The 22,021-nt window shown below is 39.2% G+C and overlaps 1 protein-coding gene across 10 annotated transcripts in view; it reads right to left on the bottom strand.

Moving 5' to 3' along the window:
* The window catches only part of TJP1 (tight junction protein 1), a 260,471-nt gene that overhangs the window by 66,239 nt on the left and 172,211 nt on the right, over positions 1–22,021 (bottom strand). For all 10 annotated transcript variants that reach the window (XM_043490191.1, XM_043490183.1, XM_043490184.1 and 7 more), the window contains one exon: positions 19,153–19,209. In XM_043490191.1, the coding sequence (XP_043346126.1) occupies positions 19,153–19,209 (57 nt within the window). The remainder of the gene's footprint in view (positions 1–19,152; positions 19,210–22,021) is intronic.

Below are 22,021 nucleotides of genomic sequence, written 5' to 3'. Positions count from 1 at the left end.
CAACATACAAGGTACAAAGGGCACAGGCCTAGAAAGTGTCCGAAAACACCAGCTATGTTTCTTGAGCATACAAGAAGCATACACAAGAGCATACACAAGACGACTAAGCCAATTTCTAAAAGCTCAAGAAAGCTAATTTACCATAAAAATGAACAAAAAAGGGATTATGATAAAACCCCCAACAAAATTACTATAGAAGACAGTGAGCAGCAGAATATCCCTAAGGAAAATGAAAGCATGGCAAAAAGAGTGCTCCAAAGAAAGAAAAATAAAGGATCAAAACTGCGAATTTTATGAAACAAGTGAAAAGGCATAAAGAAAACTTACAGGACATAAAAATACAAACAAGAATTTTAAAAACTAAAAAATGAGGCCGACAGAATTCATGCTAATTAGAAAATTTTAAAAGCTATTTTATATAGGAACACAAATAAATATACTACCATGAAAGAAACAAAGTAAAACAGAGAAATCATTTTTAAACAGAAATGATTCAGGGATTTTTTAAAAAAGGATTTGAGAGGAAATGACAAATAATGAAGACAGGCGAAAGAGATACAATACATAAATAAAAGGAGTTCCTAAAGAACAAACCAAAATAAAAGAAAAAATAAAACAGTAACACTAGAATTAAATAATATTTCCTTTCCTATATACACGATATAGATAGATAAAAAACCGTACATACTCAAAGGACACAAATCCCTGTAAATATCTGAGAAAACCAATTCAGAGGAAACACCAAAATATATTCAAGTAAACTGACTAGATATTAAGGAAGAAGACTCATTTGTATCTAGGCAAAATTTTAAAAGAAATAAAAATCAGATTACCATCACATTAGGGTAGTGACCCATTATGCCAAAATACTCAAGGGAACCAGTGAGTTATGGGGTTTTATGTCCATTAAAGCTAATCTTCAAGTATAAAAGGGCAGAAATAAGCTACTAAACATGTAAAAAGACCTTAGGGAATACTGGTTTTCATGATCCTTTGCTAATAGAAAATAACTTTCTGACAATCAACATGACAAGCATCACATGAAAAAGACTGGTGATAAATATACACCTACTTACAATACTAAGATTAAGTGAGGATTAAAGGATGAACGGGTTAAAGTTTGTAACTACTATATGATCAAGATAGCTGTAAAACCATTTTTTAAATGGGAAGAGGAACAGTGTGAGCACTTGCTAAAAAAACTTGTAATACTGTTTCCAGTAATCAAAATTGACAGTAGTATAATTATTATTATCCCAAGGCAATTGTATACTCTGTAGTGGATTTACAAAAAGACTAGCATGGTGCTTTTCAGAGGCATTTTCAAAAGAAATGGAAAATAATCCACTTTTCTCACATATTGTTAACCATAGAAAAATTTAGATGCATCAAAATACAGTTGATTTTCATATCTTTACATGAGAAAATGTCCAAGATAATGATTTTTTTATTATGGTGATGGGAGAACTGGTTTAAAACAGTATAATATGATCTCATTTATTTGTATGTGCACACACAAACATGGCTATAGTTTTTGGATGAATTAAAAGCATCAGAAGAATTTTATTTCCATAATATTTCATTCTTTCAAGACCACAGGCAGCCACAAGCAACACTAACCTGTACTTCCACCTTTGCCTGGTAGTGAAACTAATCTGATGGTAAACAGGAGGCCTACAATCTGTTCAGTTACTTTCCAATTTCACTGGACACTAGACATGCCCACTCCTCTACATTATAACTGCTTCTGCACAGAGTAGTTACAACAGGGGCCATATGGCCAGCAAAGCTGAAACTATTTACTGTCTGACCTTTTCTATCAAGAGGAATGGTTTGCCCACTCATGTGCTGAAATTTTCTTTATTTTTTAGTTGAAGAATAATTGCTTTACAGAATTTTGTTGTTTTCTGTTAAACATCAACCTGAATCAGCTATAGGTGTACATATGACCCTTCCCTCTTGAACCTCCCCGCCATCTCCCTCCCCATCCCACCCCTCTAGGTTGACACAGGAACACCTGTTTCAGTTCTCTGAGGCACAGCAAATTCCCACTGGCTATCTATTTTACATATGGTACCATAAGTTTCCATGTTACTCTCTCCATACATCTCATCCTCTCCTCCCCTCTAAGTATTTATTGATCCCTTAAAAGACTTTTTAAAGGGGGCGGGGGGAAGGGTCCTGAAAGTTGCTGGCTGACTCAGTTGCTGAAATAGAACTGCACAATATGAATACACATCTCCTCCAAAGACTCTTCTGTCTCCTTAAAAAATGCTCAACTTTCAAGATTCTCCTTGCCTTTTTTCCCTCATGTTTTTATGCCAAATTTCTACAACTACATTTCTGTATTTATTCTAAAGCTTAATTCTAACTTTTCTCACCTTACACACACAGTTTACTTCTACAATTTCTGTCATTTGCCTCCTCTTCCCTTCTTCCAATTTACCCTCAACATTCTATGGAAACTATTCTAGTTACATGTTTTCACAGTGGACAAGGGGTCAAAAATTTTTTGGACCAAATGGATCCTTGGCAATCATTTGCTCAAGTTCCTTTTCACCAATGAATTAAAAAAGCCTGGAGTCCTATAGTCACTTCACTAACCAATAACTAGATCACACATAGGATCTCTGTGGACTTGGTGAGGAGATGAGGATTTTCTCAACTCTGATATGCTTCAGTTCTGTGAGATCCCAAGAGATCTGAACAGACCTCTTCAAAATTAGAGGTGAGCCCAGATTAGGTCAGAAGTCTCAAGACCCCTAACAGCTTTTCCACAGTACCTTGGTAGTTTTCAAAACGTTGCTTAAACCTCTACGGCCGTCAAATTTGTCTTTTTGGACCTCTGCATCCTTCATCAGATGCTTGGCTACTCTGTGTGTCCCCAGTGACTCTTACACTGAGACTCTCACTCCTGCAGATCTGGTTCCAAAATTACAGCTTTCATTTTTATTCCTATTCCACTTTTCTATTTCCAACTTCCTACAGGACACCTCCAGAATACCCCCTTAGGGAATACCAGACCACCTTACCTGCCTCCTGAGAAATCTGTATGCAGGTCAAGAAGCAACAGTTAGAACCAGACAAGGAACAAGGAACTGGTTTCAAACAGGGAAAGGAGTACATCAAAGCTGTATATTGTTACCCTGCTTATTTAACTCATATGCAGAGTATATCACACAAAATGCCAGGCTGAAACAAGCACAAGCTGGTAATCAAGATTGCTGCAAAAATATCAATAACCTCAGATATGCAGACGACACCACCCTTATGGCAGAAAGCAGAGAGAAACTGAAGAGCCTCTTGACCAAAGTGAAAGTGGAGACAGAAAAACCTGGCTTAAAACTCAACATTCAGAAAACTAAGATCATGGCATCCAATCCCATCGCTTCATGGGAAATAGATGGGGAAACAATGGAAACAGGGACAGACTTTATTTTCTTGGGCTCCAAAATCACTGCAGATGGTGACTGCAGCCATGGAATTAAAAGATGCTTGCTTCTTGGAAGAAAAGCTATGAGCAACCTAGTTCAGTTCAGTTCAGTTCAGGTGCTCAGTGGTGTCCGACTCCCTGCGACCCCATGAACCAGAGCACGCCAGGCCTCCCTGTCCATCACCAACTCCCAGAGTTCACCCAAACTCATGTCCATTGAGTCGGTGATGCCATCTAACCATCTCATTCTCTGTCATCCCCTTCTCCTCCTGCCTTCAATCTTTCCCAACATCAGGGTCTTTTCAAATGAGTCAGTTCTTCACATCAGGTGGCCAAAAAACTGGAGTTTCAGCTTCAACATCAGTCCTTCCAATGAACACCCAGGACTGATCTCCTTTAGGATGGACTGGTTGGATCTCCTTGCAGTCCAAGGGACTCTCAAGAGTCTTCTCCAACACCACAGTTCAAAAGCATCAATTTTTTGGCACTCAGCCTTCTTTATAGTCCAACTCTCACATCCATACATGACTACTGGAAAAACACCATAGCCTTGACTAGATGGACCTTTGTTGGCAAAGTCATGTCTCTGCTTTTTAATATGCTGTCTAGGTTGGTCATAACTTTTCTTCCAAGGAGTAAGCGTCTTTTAATTTCATGGCTGCAATCACTATCTGCAGTGATTTTGGAGCCCCAAAAAATAGTCAGCCACTGTTCCCACTGTCTCCCCATCTATTTGCCATGAAGTGATGGGACCAGATGCCATGATCTTAGTTCTGAATGCTGAGTTTTAAGTCAACTTTTTCACTCTCCTCTTTCACTTTCATCAAGAGGCTCTGTAGTTCTTCTTCACTTTCTGCCATAAGGGTGGTGTCATCTGCATATCTCAGGTTATTGATATTTCTCCCAGCAATCTTGATTCCAGCTTGTGCTTCTTCCAGCCCAGCGTTTCTCATGATGTACTCTGCATATAAGTTAAATAAGCAGGGTGACAATATACAGCCTTGACATACTTCTTTTCCTATTTGGAACCAGTCTGTTGTTCCATGTCCAGTTCTAACTGTTGCTTCCTGACCTGCATATAGGTTTCTCAAGAGGCAGGTCAGGTGGTCTGGTATTCTCATCTCTTTCAGAATTTTCCAGAGTTTCTTGTGATCCACACAGTCGAAGGCTTTGGCATAGTCAATAAAGCAGAAGTAGATGTTTTTCTGGAACTCTCTTGCTTTTTCAATGATCCAGCGAATGTTGGCAATTTGATCTCTGGTTCCTCTGCCTTTTCTAAAACCAGCTTGAATATCTGGAAGTTCACGGTTCACGTATTGTTAAAGCCTGGCTTGGAGAATTTTGAGCATTACTTTACTAGCGTGTGAGATGAGCAACCTAGACAGCATATTAAAAAGTAGAGACTTTGCCAACAAAGGTCAGTCTAGTCAAAGCTATGGTTTTTCCAGTAGTCATGTATGGATGAGAAAGCTGGACCATAAAGCAAGCTGAGCACCAAATAATTAACGCTTTTGAACTGTGGTATTGGAAAAGACAATAAGAGTCCCTTGGACCACAAGGAGATCAAACCAGTCAATCCTAAAAGAAATCAGTCCTGAATGTTCATTGGAAGGACTGATGCTGAGGCTGAAGCTCCAATACTTTGTCCACCTGATGTGAAGAACTGACTCACTGGAAAAGACCCTGATGCTGTCAAAGACTGAAGGCAGGAGGAGAAGGGGGCGAAAGACAATGAGATGGTTGGATGGTGTCACTGATTCGATGGACACGAGTCTGAGCAAGCTCCAGGAGTTGGTAATGGACAGGGAAGCCTGGTGTGCTGTAGTCCATACAGTCACATAGAGTTGGACATGACTGACTGACTGACCGAACTGAACAGGACACCTCCAATTGGGGGTGTCCTTCTCCAAAACTGTCCTTTTCTCCACAAAACTGAACTTACCACCAATGTTCTTTAAAAAAAAAAGCCAAACTTTGGCCCCTTTCTTATCAATGTTACTACTTTTTTATTTGATTCATTTTATTACATATACATGTAGTTTATGTGATAGAACTACAACAGTTTTGAATTTTAGGTATTATATTCCATAAATATTCCCTATATTTAAAGTTAAATTTTACATGTGAGAAGAGCATTATATGCTGAGTCCAGAGACCTGCAGTCAAGATGCTCCTCTTTGGGACCATTTCCCTAGACCTTTCTGAGACTTAATTTATTCCATGTGGTTATTGACACCTGTCGTAATGCTGTGAAAGACTGGGGGCAGCAGAGGATTCAACGGTTGGATGGCATCACTGACTCAACGGACATGAATTTGAGAAAACTCTGGGAGATAGCGAAGGACAGGGAAGCTTGGCATGCTGCAGTTCATGGGGTCGCAAAGAGTCTGACATGACTCAGTGACTGAACACCACCACAGAGAATTAAATAAAGGCTCTGAAACATCCATAATGCACTCTAAATATACACAATGGCATCCAACCAGATAAAACAAACCTAGCTTAGCTTATATCCTCACCTCAGTGTAAATGCTTACGTCTACCCATCATACACTAGTTGGAAGCTACTCAACAAACATGCAGAATTCCACCCTCCTGGCCTCTTTTCTCAGAACAGCTTTATTGACATATAAATGCATGTCACAGCTCGTATCAGTACTTCATTTCTTGTTCAGCAATATTCCATTGTGCAGATGTAACACATTTTGCTTATTCATCATTGTTGAATGGGCATGTGGGCTATTTGCAGTTTCAGGCTACTGTGAATAATGTTGCTATGAACATTCATGTTTAAGCTGTTGTGTTGGTATCCGTCTTCATTTCTCTTGGGTATATGCCTAGGAGTAGAGCTGCTGGTCACATGTAATTCTATGTTTACCTCTTGAATACCTTGGTTTACCACAGCTGGCTCTGCCAGCCAATATCCACATCTTCATCAACACTTATTACTGTCTGCTTCTGTGATCACAGCCATTCCACTCTCACTTTTGACATCTAGTTCCCTGATGGTCAATGCCACTGAGCACCTTTTCATATGTTTACTGAATAGTTCTGTATCTTCTTCGGAGAAATGTCTCATTAAAATCTTCAGTCCATTTAAAAAACTGAACTGTCTTTTTACTTCTCAATTTCTGTGTTCTGGATACAAGTCCCTTCTCATGCATCCTTCATGCTCAGTCACTCAGTCATTTCCGACTCTTTGTGATCCCATGGACTGTAGCCCTCCAGGGTCCTCTGTCCATGGAATTCTCCAGGCCAGAATACTGCAGTGGGTTGCCATTGTCTCCTCCAGAGATCTTCCCAACCCATGGATCAAACCCGCATCTCCCTTGTCTTTCTGTGCTGCAGGCAGATTCTTTACTGCTGAGCCACCAGGGAAGCCCCTATCAGATACCCAATTTGCAGATATTTTCTTTCTCCCGTTCTATGGGTTATCCTCTTCACATTCTTACTGAAAGTTTCTTGGTTTCCTTTGAAACACAAAAAATTTTACTTTTGATGCAGCCTCATTTTACCTGTTTACTCTTTAATTGCTTGTATTTTCAAGATCTTACCTAAGAAATCACTGCCTAACCTGAGGTCATAAAGACTTATTCCTATGTTTTTTTCTAACTTACATTTAGGTTTTGAGCATGTAGGTTAATTATGTTCCTGGTGTGAAATAGGAGTCAAAATTCACTAGTTTCCATGCGGTCAACCAGTTGTCCCAGTATTATCAGTTAGGACTATTCCTTTTTTCACTGAATTATCCCGGCCCCTTGTTCCAAGGTTATTTATTCAACTACCTCTCTATTTGAAACACTTATCTGCTTGACCTTGTATTATCTATCTCTTAACTAGATTCCTTGCTTTCAACACACTTTCCCCATTTAATTTTTTTAGTTTTAGGTGTACAACATACTGCTTAAATTTTTTTTTACTCACATATAGTTTATAATATTATTTTCAAGTATACAATATCACGATACAAGTTTTTATAGATTATACTTTCAGTTACTACAAAAATATTGGCTATAATCCCATCCTATATAATATAACCCTATAGCTTATTTTATAAATAGTAGTCTTATCTCTTAACCCCTCTACTCCTCCCTCTACTCCTATCTTGAACCTCCCATTTCCTCTCTTTACTGGTAACCACTAGTTCGTTCTCTATATCTGTGTCTGTTTCTTTTTTGTTACATTCACCAGTTTTATTTTTGATTCTGCATATCGTCTTTTTCTGTCTAGTAAGTGTAATACTCTCTAGGTCCACCCATGTTGTTGCAAATGGCCTTATTTCATTCTTCTTTACGGGTGAGGAATATTCCATACCATCTGGTGGCTCAGACAGTAAAGAATCTGCCACCCGCAACGTGGGAGAGACCTGGGTTTGATCCCTGGGTTGGGAAGATCCCCTGGAGGAGAAGCATGGCCATCCACTCCAGTATTCTTGCCTGGAGAATCCCCATGAACAGAGGAGCCTGGCAGGCTACAGTCCATGGGGTCGCAAAGAGTTGGGCACAAATAAGCAACTATGCACAGCACAATATTTCACCGCATTTATGCACCACATCTTCTTTACCCATTCACCTGCTGATGAACACTTAGGTTGTTTCAGTATCTTGGTTATTATAACTAGTGCTGCTAGGAGCACTGAGGAGCATGTATCTTTACAAATTAAACTACTTTGTTTTCTTCGAATATACACCCACAAGTGGAACTGCTAGATTATATGGTAGTTCTATTTTTGGCTTTCTGAGGAACCTCTGTACTGTTTTCCATGGAAGTTGCACTAATTTACATTCCCACCAGTGTACTAGGGTTTCCATTTCTCCACATCCTCACCAACACTTGTTATTTGTAGACTTTTTGATGACGGCCATGCTCAAGGTCCCAAGAGGTCCTGGGACTGGTGTCAGTCTGTTGGCAGGTAGGGATGAGGTCCAGGGGACCATAGGGCTGATGCCCACCCACCAGTGAGTAGAAAGAGGTTCAGGGCCTAGTACCAGCCAACTGGTGGGCAGAGGCAGGTCCTGGGGTCTCTGGATGCAGGGAACCCAGGAACCACTGGTGAGAGGGGCTGAGGCCCAAAGGGTGCTGGGCTAGTGCCTGCCCACTGCTGTGTGAAGCTGCTCTCACAGCTGTGCCAATTCACAAGTGGGTGCAGCCAGGTCCCCGGGTCTCTGGCTATAGGCCCTGGGGGTCCTGGTGCTAATGAGTTGGAAGGATGATTCCAAAATGATCCTTGCTAGCAACCAGGGGCCACAGGTTAGAATGAGCTCCCCAAAATGGGCGCTGCCAGTGTCTGTGTTCCCTGGGAGCCCTGTGGTTGCCTCCTGACTCTCTAGGAGGCTCTCCTAGGTAAGAAGGTAGATCTGATCCAGGTTCCTTTCAAATTACTGCTCTACCTTGGGTCCTGGACAGTGTGAGATGTTCTGTGCCCCTTTAAGAGTGAAGTCTCTACTTTTCACAGTCCTACTGGTGTTCAAAGCCAAGGCCTGGGGTTTCTGGGGGCTCGTCTTCCTGGTGCAGGACCCCTGGGCTGGGGAGCCTGATGTGGAACTCACATTCCACTCTTCAGGGAGAACCTCTGCAATTGTGATCATCCTCCCAATTTGTGGGTCGCCCACCTAAAGGTATGGGTCTTGACCATGACTCCACCCCTCCAGCCCATCTCATGTGGCTCCTTATCATCTTTAGTTGTAGATCTTTATATGCCCGATCTTGGTCATCAGTAACTGCTCTGTAAATAGGTGTTCATTCTGGTGTACCCACGAGACCAGGTGAGCTCAAGGTCTTCCTTCTCTGCCATCATGGCCAAGCCTCTCTCAAACTTCTCTCAACCCTGTAATTCTTTAGTATAGAAATATCATTTAATCTTTCACATATAATAATTTTTCAGAAAATAAAAAAGTAGAGGGAACCAACTCATTCCTGAGCATTTATTCATTTCTCAAAGAACTATAAACATATACATACGTGTTTTCTAAGGGAGAACATCTGAAAGTAAAGAAAACCATGGGTACATCATGGGAGGGAAGGGTGGGACACAGGGTCCCCTGAATGCACTACCATCTCAAGCGAGAGACCTGGCACCTGCCACTACTACAGCCGTTATATACACGACTACTAAGCACCCAAAACGTGGCTATTCTTACCGTTTCAAATGTGCTGAAATTGCAAGATGTGCACCGGTTTTCTAAGACTCAGTATGGAAAAGAAAAAGCAAAGTATAGTGTATCAATTTTTAAATATTAATTACATGCTGAAAATGACAGTATTTTGGATATACTGATTTAAATAAAGATTATAAAATCAATTCACACACAGTTTACATTTTTCAATGTGAAGACTAGGAAAATTATAATTACATTGTGGTTTTTATTATATTGCTAGTGGGCAATGCTGTTATTTTATCTCTGAAAAGCGACTGTGTTGAATATACAGGCCTCCTAGTAAATTAAGCTTCATTGGGCATAACTAAGTACACCAACCATTAAAAGGATAATACAAGAGGAGATGGGATAAACAACCACCTGGGGCATATATTCATCTATCACTGAGGATAAAAAAATCCATGAGGCAAGGAATGCTGTCTATTTCTTTTCTGATAAACTTCCCAGAACTACAACAGTGCGTGGCATAGAGTGGAGCTAAATTACTCAGCTTTGAAGGATATAGGATTTCAATGGTTTCTAGTTTTCTAAGAAGAGAGTTTCCTCTGAAGATGCAAACAGAAGAACGAGGAAACACAGAAGCATGTCATACATTATTCTGGACAGTAAACAGCAGAAAATGGTAGTTTAATCCACAGAATTTTTATTCTTTTGAAAAACAAAGTTACCTTCGCTTTTCACATAACTGACATGGGATGTCAAAGAATATGGATTTGCCTTTATCTGTCAAGACACAGTGTCTGTAACTCCAGGTTACTGCCAAAAGCATATAGCCTCAAATTATCTCCTTCACACTACTGTTCCAAAAGTTCACTTGGCTCACCTCTAGGAGAATGACTGTCTCACTCCTTTGCCAGTGTGTCTTAAATATGTGATGCTAGAAGCCACAGCCCTCCCTTTCAAACATGTGGTTTTAAACATACACATGAGGGGTTCCATCCCAGACTGAAAGAATTCAGATCTTGAGGAGTGGGGATGATCCAGTTACTCTTCTTTACAATAAACCTGGAGGGCTACTGCTCTCCATCAGTGGTCAGCAGACCATGGACTGTGGGCTAAATCCAGCGAGCTGCCACTGTGTAAATAAAGCTCTCCTAGGACAGAGCGACACCCATCTGTTAACCCACTCTCTATGGCTGCTTCTGCAACCATAAAGTAGCTGTGACAGAGATGCATGCCCTGCAAGGCCTGAAGTATTTATTAGCTGGCTCTTCACAGTAAAAGTTTGCTGACAGTGCTCTAGATAGTCCATATTTTATTCTGGATCAACTCAGAAAACCAAAGGAAAGACATCTGGAAGACAGTTCGGCAGCCTCAGAGAATGAAGTCAACTGAATTATGCTTTGGTGTTAAGTCTCTGGGCTTACAGTGACAGGTCTATTTTTAAAAACCTTCAAAAACGCTTCCTGAAGCGTTGCTGAGGATTTCCATTCTGTCCTAGTCTCTGATGAGGCCCAGAGGCACACAGCTCTGTGTTCCCGGCACAACAGTAAACATGTTTGAAAACCAAAGAATTGTGAACTATACACACTCATTTTCTCTTCGAGTTATTTTTTGATGACATTTTTCTGGGCTGCTACCCTCCTCAAAGCAAAAGAAACCTGAAGCCCAGGAAGAGTGAGAGAACGGAATCCACACTGATCTTCTCTTCAGACAGAAGCTCCAGACCTTTTCCTTAGGACCACCACTTTCATGAAGAGCTGGTGGGACGCTTTTAAATTAACACATTCAGAAAATCAGACTTTTGTTTCTTCACCATTCAGAATGTTTTCCTACTTGGCCTAAGCCAATGAGACAGATCTGGAGAAAATAAACTAGCATTTGCCCAAAACTGAGAAAACCTGGCAACACAGTAAAAAAGGAGAAACATACTTAAGCTAATTTAAGTGTCTTATTTTATTTTACTTATTTAAAAACTAAAAAAGGTATTAGAGGAAAAAAAATGTAATATGGTATGTGGTTAAATGACACCCTATGGTCTCAAATGATCTAGCTTCTACCTTAAGAAATTATAAAAAGAACAGCAACTTAAACCCAGTATAAGTAGAAGAAACATTAAAATAAGAGCAGAAACCAGTGAAATACAAAGCAGAAAATTTTTAAAAATCACTAAGAAAAACAGGTATTTTGAAAAATCAATATAATTGTTGTAAACCTACAGTCAGACTGACCAAAAAATGAGAAGGCACAGATTATCAATATAAAAAATGAAAATATTATAGACCCTAAGACATTAAAATACAGGAGTGTTATGAACAACTTTATGTCTATAAATCTGGTAATTTAGATAAAAGGAACAAATACTTTGAAAGGTACAAACTACCAAAGCTACAAAAAAAAAAACTCTCCAAAAGCTAAGAAGAAATATATAACCTGAAGAGTCCTATACAAAATCAAAGAAAATAGGTGTTTAGTTAAAAGCTTTTTCATGAAGAAAACTCCACAACCAGACAGCTACACTGTGAGTTGAGAGAATTTCAACTGTACACGGAGTCTGCCAGGAAGCACAGCAGGGAGGAGACAGGCAGCCTTCCTCACTCCTAAACCAGCACACACACAAGAAAAAAGTACTAACCAATATCCTAAACCAGCACACACATGAGGAGAAAGTACTAACCAATTCCTAAACCAGTACACACGAGGAGAAAGTACTAACCAATATCCTAAACCAGCACAACACATGAGAAAAAAGTACTAGCCAATATCCTAAACCAGCACACACACGAGAAAAAAGTACTAACCAATAACCTAAACCACCAGTACACACACAAGGAGGAAGTACTAACCAGTATCCTTCATGAATGCAGAAACAAGTGTCTCCACAGAACATCAGCAAATCAATCCAGCCATATGTAAAATGAGCAATACATCACAACTAGGCAGAATTTATCCTGGGAATGGAAGGCTATTCAACTCCAAAAAGCAAGAAACTGAACATACCAACAGACTAAAACCTTTAGAGTGACAACTTTAATCAATTTAATGATAATCTCCATCAATACTTAGGAAAAAAGCATGGGCAAAAATACAACATCTCCTTATGACTTTAAAAAAAGGCCTTTTAGCAAAGTAAGTATAAAAGGGCACTTCCTCAACCTATTAAATGGCAAAATAGAAACACAAGGCCACTTCTTTAACCTCATAAAAGGCATCTACAAAACCTTACTGCCAACATCATACACAAGGGTGAAAAAAATGTCTGCTCACAGTACCTATTCAACAATATCCTGGGAGGACAGTCAGGCAAGAAAAAGAAACAAACAGCTTACAGATCAAAAAAGATGATATAAAACCGCTTCTATTCACAAATGACTGCCCACATAGAAAAATGCAAAAAGAAATCTACCATGAAAGTTCCTAGAACTTGTAAGTTTAGAAGTTCTAAGTTCACTATTAAAAGAAACAAAAATCAACTGTATTTCTACCTATTAATACACAATCAAAAACTGAAATTTAAAAACTACTATTTACAACAGCATGAGGAAACATAAAATATGCTTGTACAAAAATCTTAACAAAGTGTGTGTAGAATCTATATGCTGAAAACTACAAAACAGTACTAAGGCAAATGTAGAGACATACTACATCCATAATTTATACTGTTGAGGAATACTCAATACTGTTAAGATATCAATTCTCCCCAAATGGATCTACAGGTTCAATGCAACCCCAACGAGAATCCTAGCAGATTTTTTTGTAATTTGACAAACATTCTAAAATTCATATAGCAAGGCAAAGGAATTAGTTAAAATAATTAAAAAATAATAGTACATTTGGAGGAGTCACACTACCTGATTTCCACACTTAATATAAAGTTACAATTATCAAGGCAGAAATAACTAGCAAAAGGATAGACACATAGCTCAATAGAACAAACTAGGGAAAGACCCACACATACATGGTCATTGATTTTTTTTTTTTAAAGATTGTTTTTGATGTGGACAATTTTTAAAGTCTTTACTGCATCAGTTACAGTACTGTTTCTGTTTTATGTTTGGGATTTTTGGCTGTGAGGCACGTGGGATCTTAGTTTCCCAACCAGGGACTGAACCAGCACACTCTGCACTGGAAGGCCACATCTCAAACACTGGACCCCCAGGAGAGTCCCAGTCATTTATTTTTGACTAAGATAGAAAGCAATTAAATGAAGAAAGGATAACCTTTTCATAAGTGGTTGTTCAAAAAAGTGGACATCTGTATTAAAAAAAAAAATCCCTTCCCTTATTTTATAATACAAACAATTTAATTAAAAAAAAAAAAAAAAACTTCCAGAAGAAAATAACAGGAATAATAATTGGGACCTTGGGTTTGGCAGAATTCTCAGATACAAATCTAAAAGCAAAATTGATAAAGGCAAAAATGAATAAATTAGATTTTATCAAAATTAAAAACGTATGCTCTACAAAAGACACTGTTAAGAGCAGGGAAAAGGCAAGTCACAGAGAAAAATATGTGCAAAACAGTATCTAGTAAAGAACTTGTATCTAGAAGATATTAAAACTTTCAAAACTCAGTAAAAACTTCTGTGCACCAAGGGATACGGCCAACAGAATGCAAAGGTAATCCATGAAATGGGAAAAAAAACATTTACAAGTCATGTATCTATCTGATAAGGGATTAATGACCAGAATATAGAAAAACTCCTACAATTCAACAAATAAAACCCCAATTAAAAAATGGACAAAGGAACTGGGGGAAAAAAAAGGAACTGAACAGATGGTAAATCCTGTTATGTGTATTTTGCCACAATTTAAAAAAACAGTAAGTGTAAAAATACACAGAAACCTCAATTAAAATAGAGTTAGGTGGCCAGCAGGGGATGCACTAGTGCACTGTGCTTATTAGCAGAGCCCAACAGGAGTAAGACTGACTTGCTCTTCCTGCCTGTCAGGAGCTCCACTGTGACAGACTGTCACAACTCAGCCAGTGAACAACCACAATACCCTGGGCTCTCAATTCCTCTGGTGGACTCGCTGTTTACTTCAGCCCTCCCAACTTCCTTTTCCCCTCCATAAAAGAGTGCCCTTCTCCATTGTCTGCTGGGGTCCTGTACTGTCTCGCCATGGTTGCAGACCCTTAACTGCAATTCTTTGTTGATCCCCAGCAAACCCACTTTGCCTGGAGAACTGTTACTCTGTTGTTTAAGGTCAGTATAAGAAACAAACAATTAAAAATAGGCAAAATATGTGAACACAGTTTACCAAAGAATACTGGAGTGGGTAGCCTATCCCTTTCTACAGCAGACGTTCCCAACCCAGGGATCGAGCTGGGGTCTCCTGCATTGCAGGCGAATTCTTTACCAACTGAGCTATCAGGGAAGCCCTAAAGAAGATATCTGGATGACAAATAAGCACATAAACAGATATGCAACATCATTAGTTTTTCAGTTCAGTTCAGTCTTTCAGCCGTGTCCGACTCTTTGCAACCCCATGAACGGCAGCACACCAGGCCTACCCTGTCCATCACCAATTCCCAGAGTTTACTCAAACTCAGGTCCACTGAGTCGGTGATGCCATCCAGCCATCTCATCCTCCATCGTCCCCTTCTCCTCCTGCCCCCAATACCTCCCAGCCTCAGGGTCTTTTCCAATGAGTCAACTCTTTGCATGAGGTGGCCAAAGTACTGGAGTTTCAGCTTCAGCATCAGTCCTTCCAATGAAAACCCAGGACTGATCTCCTTTAGGATGGACTGGTTGGATCTCCTTGCAGTCCAAGGGACTCCTAAGAGTCTTCTCCAACACCACAGTTCAAAAGCATCAATTCTTTGGCGCTCAGCTTTCTTCACAGTCCAATTCTCACATCCATACATGACCACTGGAAAAACCAGCCTTGACTAGATGGACCTTTGTTGGCAAAGTAATGTCTCTGCTTTTTAATATGCAATCTAGGTTGGTCATAACTTTCCTTTCAAGGAGTAAGCATCTTTTAATTTCATGGCTGCAATCACCATCTGCAGTGATTTGGGAGCCCAAAAAATAAAGTCTGATACTGTTTCCACTGTTTCCCCATCTATCTCCCATGAAGTGATGGGACAGGATGCCATGATCTTAGTTTTCTGAATGTTGAGCTTTAAGCCAACTTTTTCACTCTCCTCTTTCACTTTCATTAAGAGGCTTTTTAGTTCCTCTTCACTTTCTGCCATAAGCATTAGTCTTTAGAGAACTACAAACTAAAACCACAATGACATACCACAACACACCTATTAGAACAGATAAAAGGGAGGAAGAAAACAACACTCCAACCCTGACACAATCAACTGTTCGTGAGGATACAAAGTAACGAGCTCTTATGAGCTGCTGGCTGAGATACAGAATAGTACAGAAAGTATGACAGCTCCTTATAAAAGTTAAACATTCACTTACCATAAAACCCACAACGCTGCATTCCCAGGAATTTACCCCAGAGAAAGGAAAAGGTATGAGCATACAAAAACCTGTATACCAGAGCAGATTTATTCATAATCACCAAAAGTATCCAGGCTGAAGAATGAATAAGCGAATTATTCTATATTCATACAATGAAATGCTACTCAGCAAAAAGAAGGAACTAACTACTGATACAAGTCCATCACAGAGAAATCTCAAGTGCATTAGGCTAAGTGTAAGAAGCCATTCTCAAAGGACTACATACTATATGAGTTCCTCTCATGACATTCTGGAAAAGGCCAATGTACAGAACAGAAACCACCAATGGTTGCTAAGCACTGAAGGTGAGGGCTTGGGGCTCACTACAAGTTGCACACGGGAGAACCTCAGGGTGACCAACAGTTCTACATTATCTGCAGTGGTGGTTATGTGACTGTCACAGGGATAAATGCATTTGGCACACTCAGGATTGTACACCAAGGATGAATTTTAATGTGCGTAAATCACACCAATAAAAACAATGAAGGTATTAAGAAAATTAATAAAATATGATAAAACAGTTTCAAATTATTCTATAAACATTAGCCAAATGACATGATGATATACGTTTAATTTGATTTAAATATGTTATCTATCAGGATATTTCAAACAAATTCAGGCCATACCTTAGCTCTATAAATTAAAAGTTAAGGTTATTATTATGATTTTTTTTAACTATTTAGGGAGACACACAAAAAAATCAAGTATAGTTTATCTGAAATCACTGTTTCTTTTCAAAACAATTAATTTACCCGTGAAGTGATGGGACTGGATGCCATGATCTTAGTTTTCTGAATGTTGAGCTTTAAGCCAACTTTTTCACTCTCCTCTTTCACTTTCATCAAGAGGCTCTTTAGTTCCTCTTCACTTTCTGCCATAAGGGTGGTGTCATCTGCATATCTGAGGTTATTGATATTTCTCCCAGCAATCTTGATTCCAGCTTGTGCTTCATCCAGCCCGGAATTTTGCCTGATGTACTCTGCATATAAGTTAAACAAGGAGGGTGACAATACACAGCACACAGCCTTGACATACTCCTTTCCCAATTTGGAACCAGTCTGTTGTTCCATGTCCAATTCTAATTGTTGCTTCTTGACCTGCATACAGATTTCTCAGGAGGCAGGTCAGGTGGTCTGATATTCCCATCTCTTGAAGAATTTTCCACAGTTTGTTGTGATCCACACAGTCAAAGGCTTTGGCATAGTCAGTAAAGCAAAAGTAGATATTTTTCTGAAACTCTCTTGCTTTTTTGATGATCCAGCAGATGTTGGCAATTTGATCTCTGGTTCCTCTGCCTTTTTTAAATCCAGATTGAACATTTCAAAGTTCTTGGTTCATGTACTGTTGGAGCCTCGCTTGGAGAATTTTGAGCATTAGTTTTCTAGCATGTGAAATGAGTGCAGTTGTGAGGTAGTGTGAACATTCAGAAAACTAAGATCATGGCATCCGGTCCCATTACTTCATGACAAATTGATAGGGAAACAATGGCAACAGGGAGAGACTATTTTCTTGGGCTCCAAAATCACTGCAGATAGTGACTGCAGCCATGAAATTAAAAGATGCTTGCTCCTTGGAAAGAAAAGTTATAACCATCCTAGACAGCATACTAAAAAGCAGAGACATTACTTTATCAACAATGGTCCATCTAGTCAAAGCTACGGTTTTTCCAGTAGTCATGTATGGATGTGAGAGTTGGGCTATAAAGAAAGCTGAGTACCGAAGAATTGATGATTTTGAACTGTTGGAGAAGACTCTTCAGGGTCCCTTGGGCTGCAAGAAGATTCAACCAGTCAATCCTAAAGGAAATCAGTCCCAAATATTCATTGGAAGGACTGATGCTGAAGCTGAAACTCCAATATTTTGGCCTCTGATGTGAAGAACCAACTCACTGGAAAAGACCCTGATGCTGGGAAAGATTGAAGGCAGGAGGAGAAGGGGCCAACAGAGGATGAGATGGTTGAATGGCATCACTGACACTATGGACATGGGTTTGAGTAGGCTCTGGGAGTTGGTGATAGACAGGGAAGCCTGGCGTCCTGCATTCCATGTGGTCGCAAAGAGTTGGACACAACTGAGCAACTGAACTGAACGGAATTTACCCGTTGCCTATCATGTCCAGATTCAAAGATTCACAAGATCGTGGTTTAGGAACATGACTTTCCCCTTCTCTAACTTGCTAGTAATGGACACAGCGGGTAGAAACAGTACGTGTAAAACGTCTGTCTGTTCTCTCATCTCTTTCTGCACATTCTCCAAGGAGAACGGGAATCAGCAATCAGCTCTCTTTAGAGGGAGGAAAAGGGCAGCACAACTTTATGCCAAGTACAATTATGTGGCATCAGCCACATTTTACACCTGTGGAAACCAAAGTTTTACAAGTGAGTTGGACCACGTGTGCTCATTTCTAAAGGGAAGCAGGGAGTGGAGTGCTAGGATTCAAATTCCAAACAGGTTCATTTCAGACAAAGCTCTTACTTTTTTCTTTTAACATAAGTCTTTTAAAGCTATCATTTACTTAATCCTCATTTCAGAATTTTCCATCCAGTTCTAGAGTCACATGGCATGCGGTATCTTAAGTTCCCTGACCAGGGACTGAACCCATGCCCTCTGCAGTGGAAGTGCACAGTCTTAACCACTCGACCTCCAGGGAAGTACCACAAAGTTCTTACTCTTATCCAGATCACTGTGATTTGCTCTCTGACCATCTGCAATTGCTTAAGCAACAGCTTGGTTCTACATATTTCAAAACAAGGAATATATTTTAAGATTTTATTACTTGCATGACCTTGTTCAATTTTAAACCCCAAGCTTACAATAAGTACTTATATACTCAGAAACACTAAAACAGTTTACACATTTACACCAGCATACAGTGTCTTTTATCTGATCACTCGAAACTTAAAACATAAACCACCTGATTTCTTAAGTCATGATTAAAAACAGCAATATACAAATAACAACCAAAAGGATATATGAAAAAGTAATCATGCTCACTTTTGACCTTAATAAAGAATTTATTGCAACTCTAATTTTAAACAAAGGATTATAGAAAAGTTCTTCCCCTTTCTTCTGGCTTCCTGACATCTGGCTTTCCTCTATTGTTTTCAGAAACTGCCAGGATCCTGAGTTACACAGATTATTTACTCAACAGAACTCACCCTGTGAAGTGTCACCGTGTGTTGTTCCCATATAGCTGTTTCCTCCATTGTTGTGTTCTGACAGAGGAAAAGAAAAACAATTATCTTTTAAGAGAATGTCTTTCATAAAGTAGATGAGAACCTCTAGCAAACAATTTAGCACAGTAAAATACCAAAATCCATATTTTTAATATCAGGTACTCTGAAAAGCGCTTAACAATTACAGAAGATTTTTTGCTTGCTTCTGTTTCTGTTGTAAGAGACAGGAAAGTACACACAGGAACTTCCTTTGTTTTAACTTAATTTGGACAGACGCCACTCTGCACTCACTTCAGGCCAGCTGAAATCAGTGTTCAAGCTAATTCTGCAACTTAACAGTGACAGAAGTTAGTACAACATTTTTAAAGTATCTAACAACATAAAACATTTAAAAGCTTTCCTTACATTGTGCAAAGAAAGGAAACAACAAATACCTCTGAACTCAGTAATTATAAATATACATATTACAGGAAAAGAGATAAGACCATTTGATAGGTTTGGTCAGTGGTTGCTTCAGTATCAGCTGAAACACTACTGCTCAACCTAGTTTCATTTTACTACAGAATTACCTTCATGTTTTGTTTATTACTCTGAAGGAAAAAAAAGGGTGGGGCTTTTCTAGTATACATATCATGCACACAAGCTCATACCGAAAGAACAAACAATTCCACCCCTCCCAAAGAATCCCTGGGTAAAATAAGTGATGCGCGTGCCCAGACTTGCTGCTGCTCAAATGTCCGTATAGTTCAGGTTCTTCTGTCAGAGCTTTTACTGAAGCGGGAAATAAATCACTATCTAAAGGATGGGCACTAAGGAATTTAGAGTAAATTTCTTATAAATTGGGTTCATTGCTCTTGGAAGTTTAAAGCAATTCAATATCTCTTAATGTTATCACTCTCTGCAGCTGGGGTCGTTGAACATACAGACATTTACAATTTGTCTAAAGGCTTTCCAGAGTTATCCAAAGGTAGGGTGGAAGTGAGAAGGCTGAGCATGACACTGCCAGGCCATCGCTGTCACCCAGTGTTACCGACGTCTGTGCTACAGGTGAGCTTTCCCAGCGCACTGCTGTCATGAGCATCATGAGAAGGTATCCACCATGGAGCCGCGGGCCCACTTCTTTACCCAGCAAATTTAATCGAACATTAATGCCCCTTGAGAAAATGAATCCCTATAAAGAAAGCCCACTTCCCTAAATTCAGAGCCACTAGATTAAGTTTCCTGCCAGATGAACAAGAGAGGGAGAGAAAGGATCCTCTGTCCCCTCCCATAGATAAGAACTGTCCACTAACGTTTTGTTTCAATCTTGCAGTCAAGTGCAGCAAAACCGCCTTTTAATGAGACCTCTACTGGAAACAAAAGCTGTTCTTTGTTTTTTTAAAAAAAAATGACCAAGATCTATATGTTTTTAAAAAATTCCTCCATCAATGTGACACAGTGATGATAGGACTAATTCTGCTAAACAGAAGGAGTTCTACTAAATTACACATGATAAAAATAATCTGCAACTGCCAGTTTGTCCAAGCTTAGCTGACTTATGAAAAATAAGAAGTGCTTGCATGGCTCTAGCTCATCATGCCTGGATCCACTTCTTTAATCAGCAGCACTGCTTTTAAATCCTTTCCTAACAAGGGCAAACTGAAAGTGATCTGATACCAGGAGAGAATCTCCATAACATAACCTCTGGAATGAAAATTTATGTCCTGCATATAGTTTGAATGGCCACATAGCTTTTCATTTTGTAAAAGAATATAAATCAAATGAGAAAACTCATTTAATGTGAAGGGAGGAAAAGTAGATTCTGAAACAGCTTGTATACTGTTATCCTCATTTTTAACATGATCATTTTCAAATAGAGCAAAGTTTAAACATGAATAGGAAAACAAAGGATATATAAAAGGATATATAGAATGTTAACATGATCTTCTTCAAAGTGAGGGGACTATGGGTGATATCTCTTCATTAGGTTTTTTTTTTCCTTTTCTTTCTCCATTCCCAAGCAGAATAAATTGCCAAAATATTTTAAGACACATTCATTAAATCCCACTTTGAACTTCAAATATCTATTTTTAACTTTGCTTTTAGGAAAAATCAAGTAATATTTAAGATTACTTTATGTTACTTACAAAAATTACTGTGTTACAAAGGGGTTTATACAATAAGGTCTTAATGTATAAGCTTCTAGAGGAGTACAATAGGAGAATTTTAGATTATTTTACATAAGGGGGGAAAAAAAGAATTCTAAAACAATGGTTCTCAGCATTTTATCAAAATTAGTATGTTTCTTCAGAAGAGCACACACACCTCAACCAACTCAATGGGTTCCCCAGAATGGGTAACACAGCAGATCACTTCTCTGATAAAGCCGCACACAGCTTTAGCTCAGTTCACCAGAGGGAGACCAATGAACAAGACAGGGGCCAATAGAGAATGAAATATGAAGAAGAATGTTCAGTTAGGCTCTTAGCTTACACACTAAACCAACTAAATCTATAACATAAGTTGCTATGCCCTGCTCATCTTTATTGCTTAAAACACACAGAGGCACACACAAGCATTCCTAGTTTAAACCACAGACCACACCATGTCTCTCCACTTGCAGGCCTTTGGCTTCTGTCACTGGCAAAAAAAGCAGCAAAATTCTATCCACTGTTGTCTAACTAGGCAGATTTTATGAGGACTTCCAGAAGGCACTGAGGAGTGAATAAGTGGATGAACACAGAGATATGTGAGAATACAAATACAGTAAAGTACAATGGTAGATTCAGTTGATGAGATTCAAGTCCTCACTGTAGTTCTTTCAACTTTGCTCTATTTGAAAGTGACCATAAAATGCTGAGGAGTGGGGAAA

This window comes from Cervus canadensis, chromosome 17, assembly GCF_019320065.1.
Source record: "Cervus canadensis isolate Bull #8, Minnesota chromosome 17, ASM1932006v1, whole genome shotgun sequence".
Classification (NCBI taxonomy): Eukaryota; Metazoa; Chordata; class Mammalia; order Artiodactyla; family Cervidae; genus Cervus; species Cervus canadensis.
Note: the sequence above shows the minus strand (reverse complement) of the source record. Positions and strands in the feature narration are given on the sequence as shown.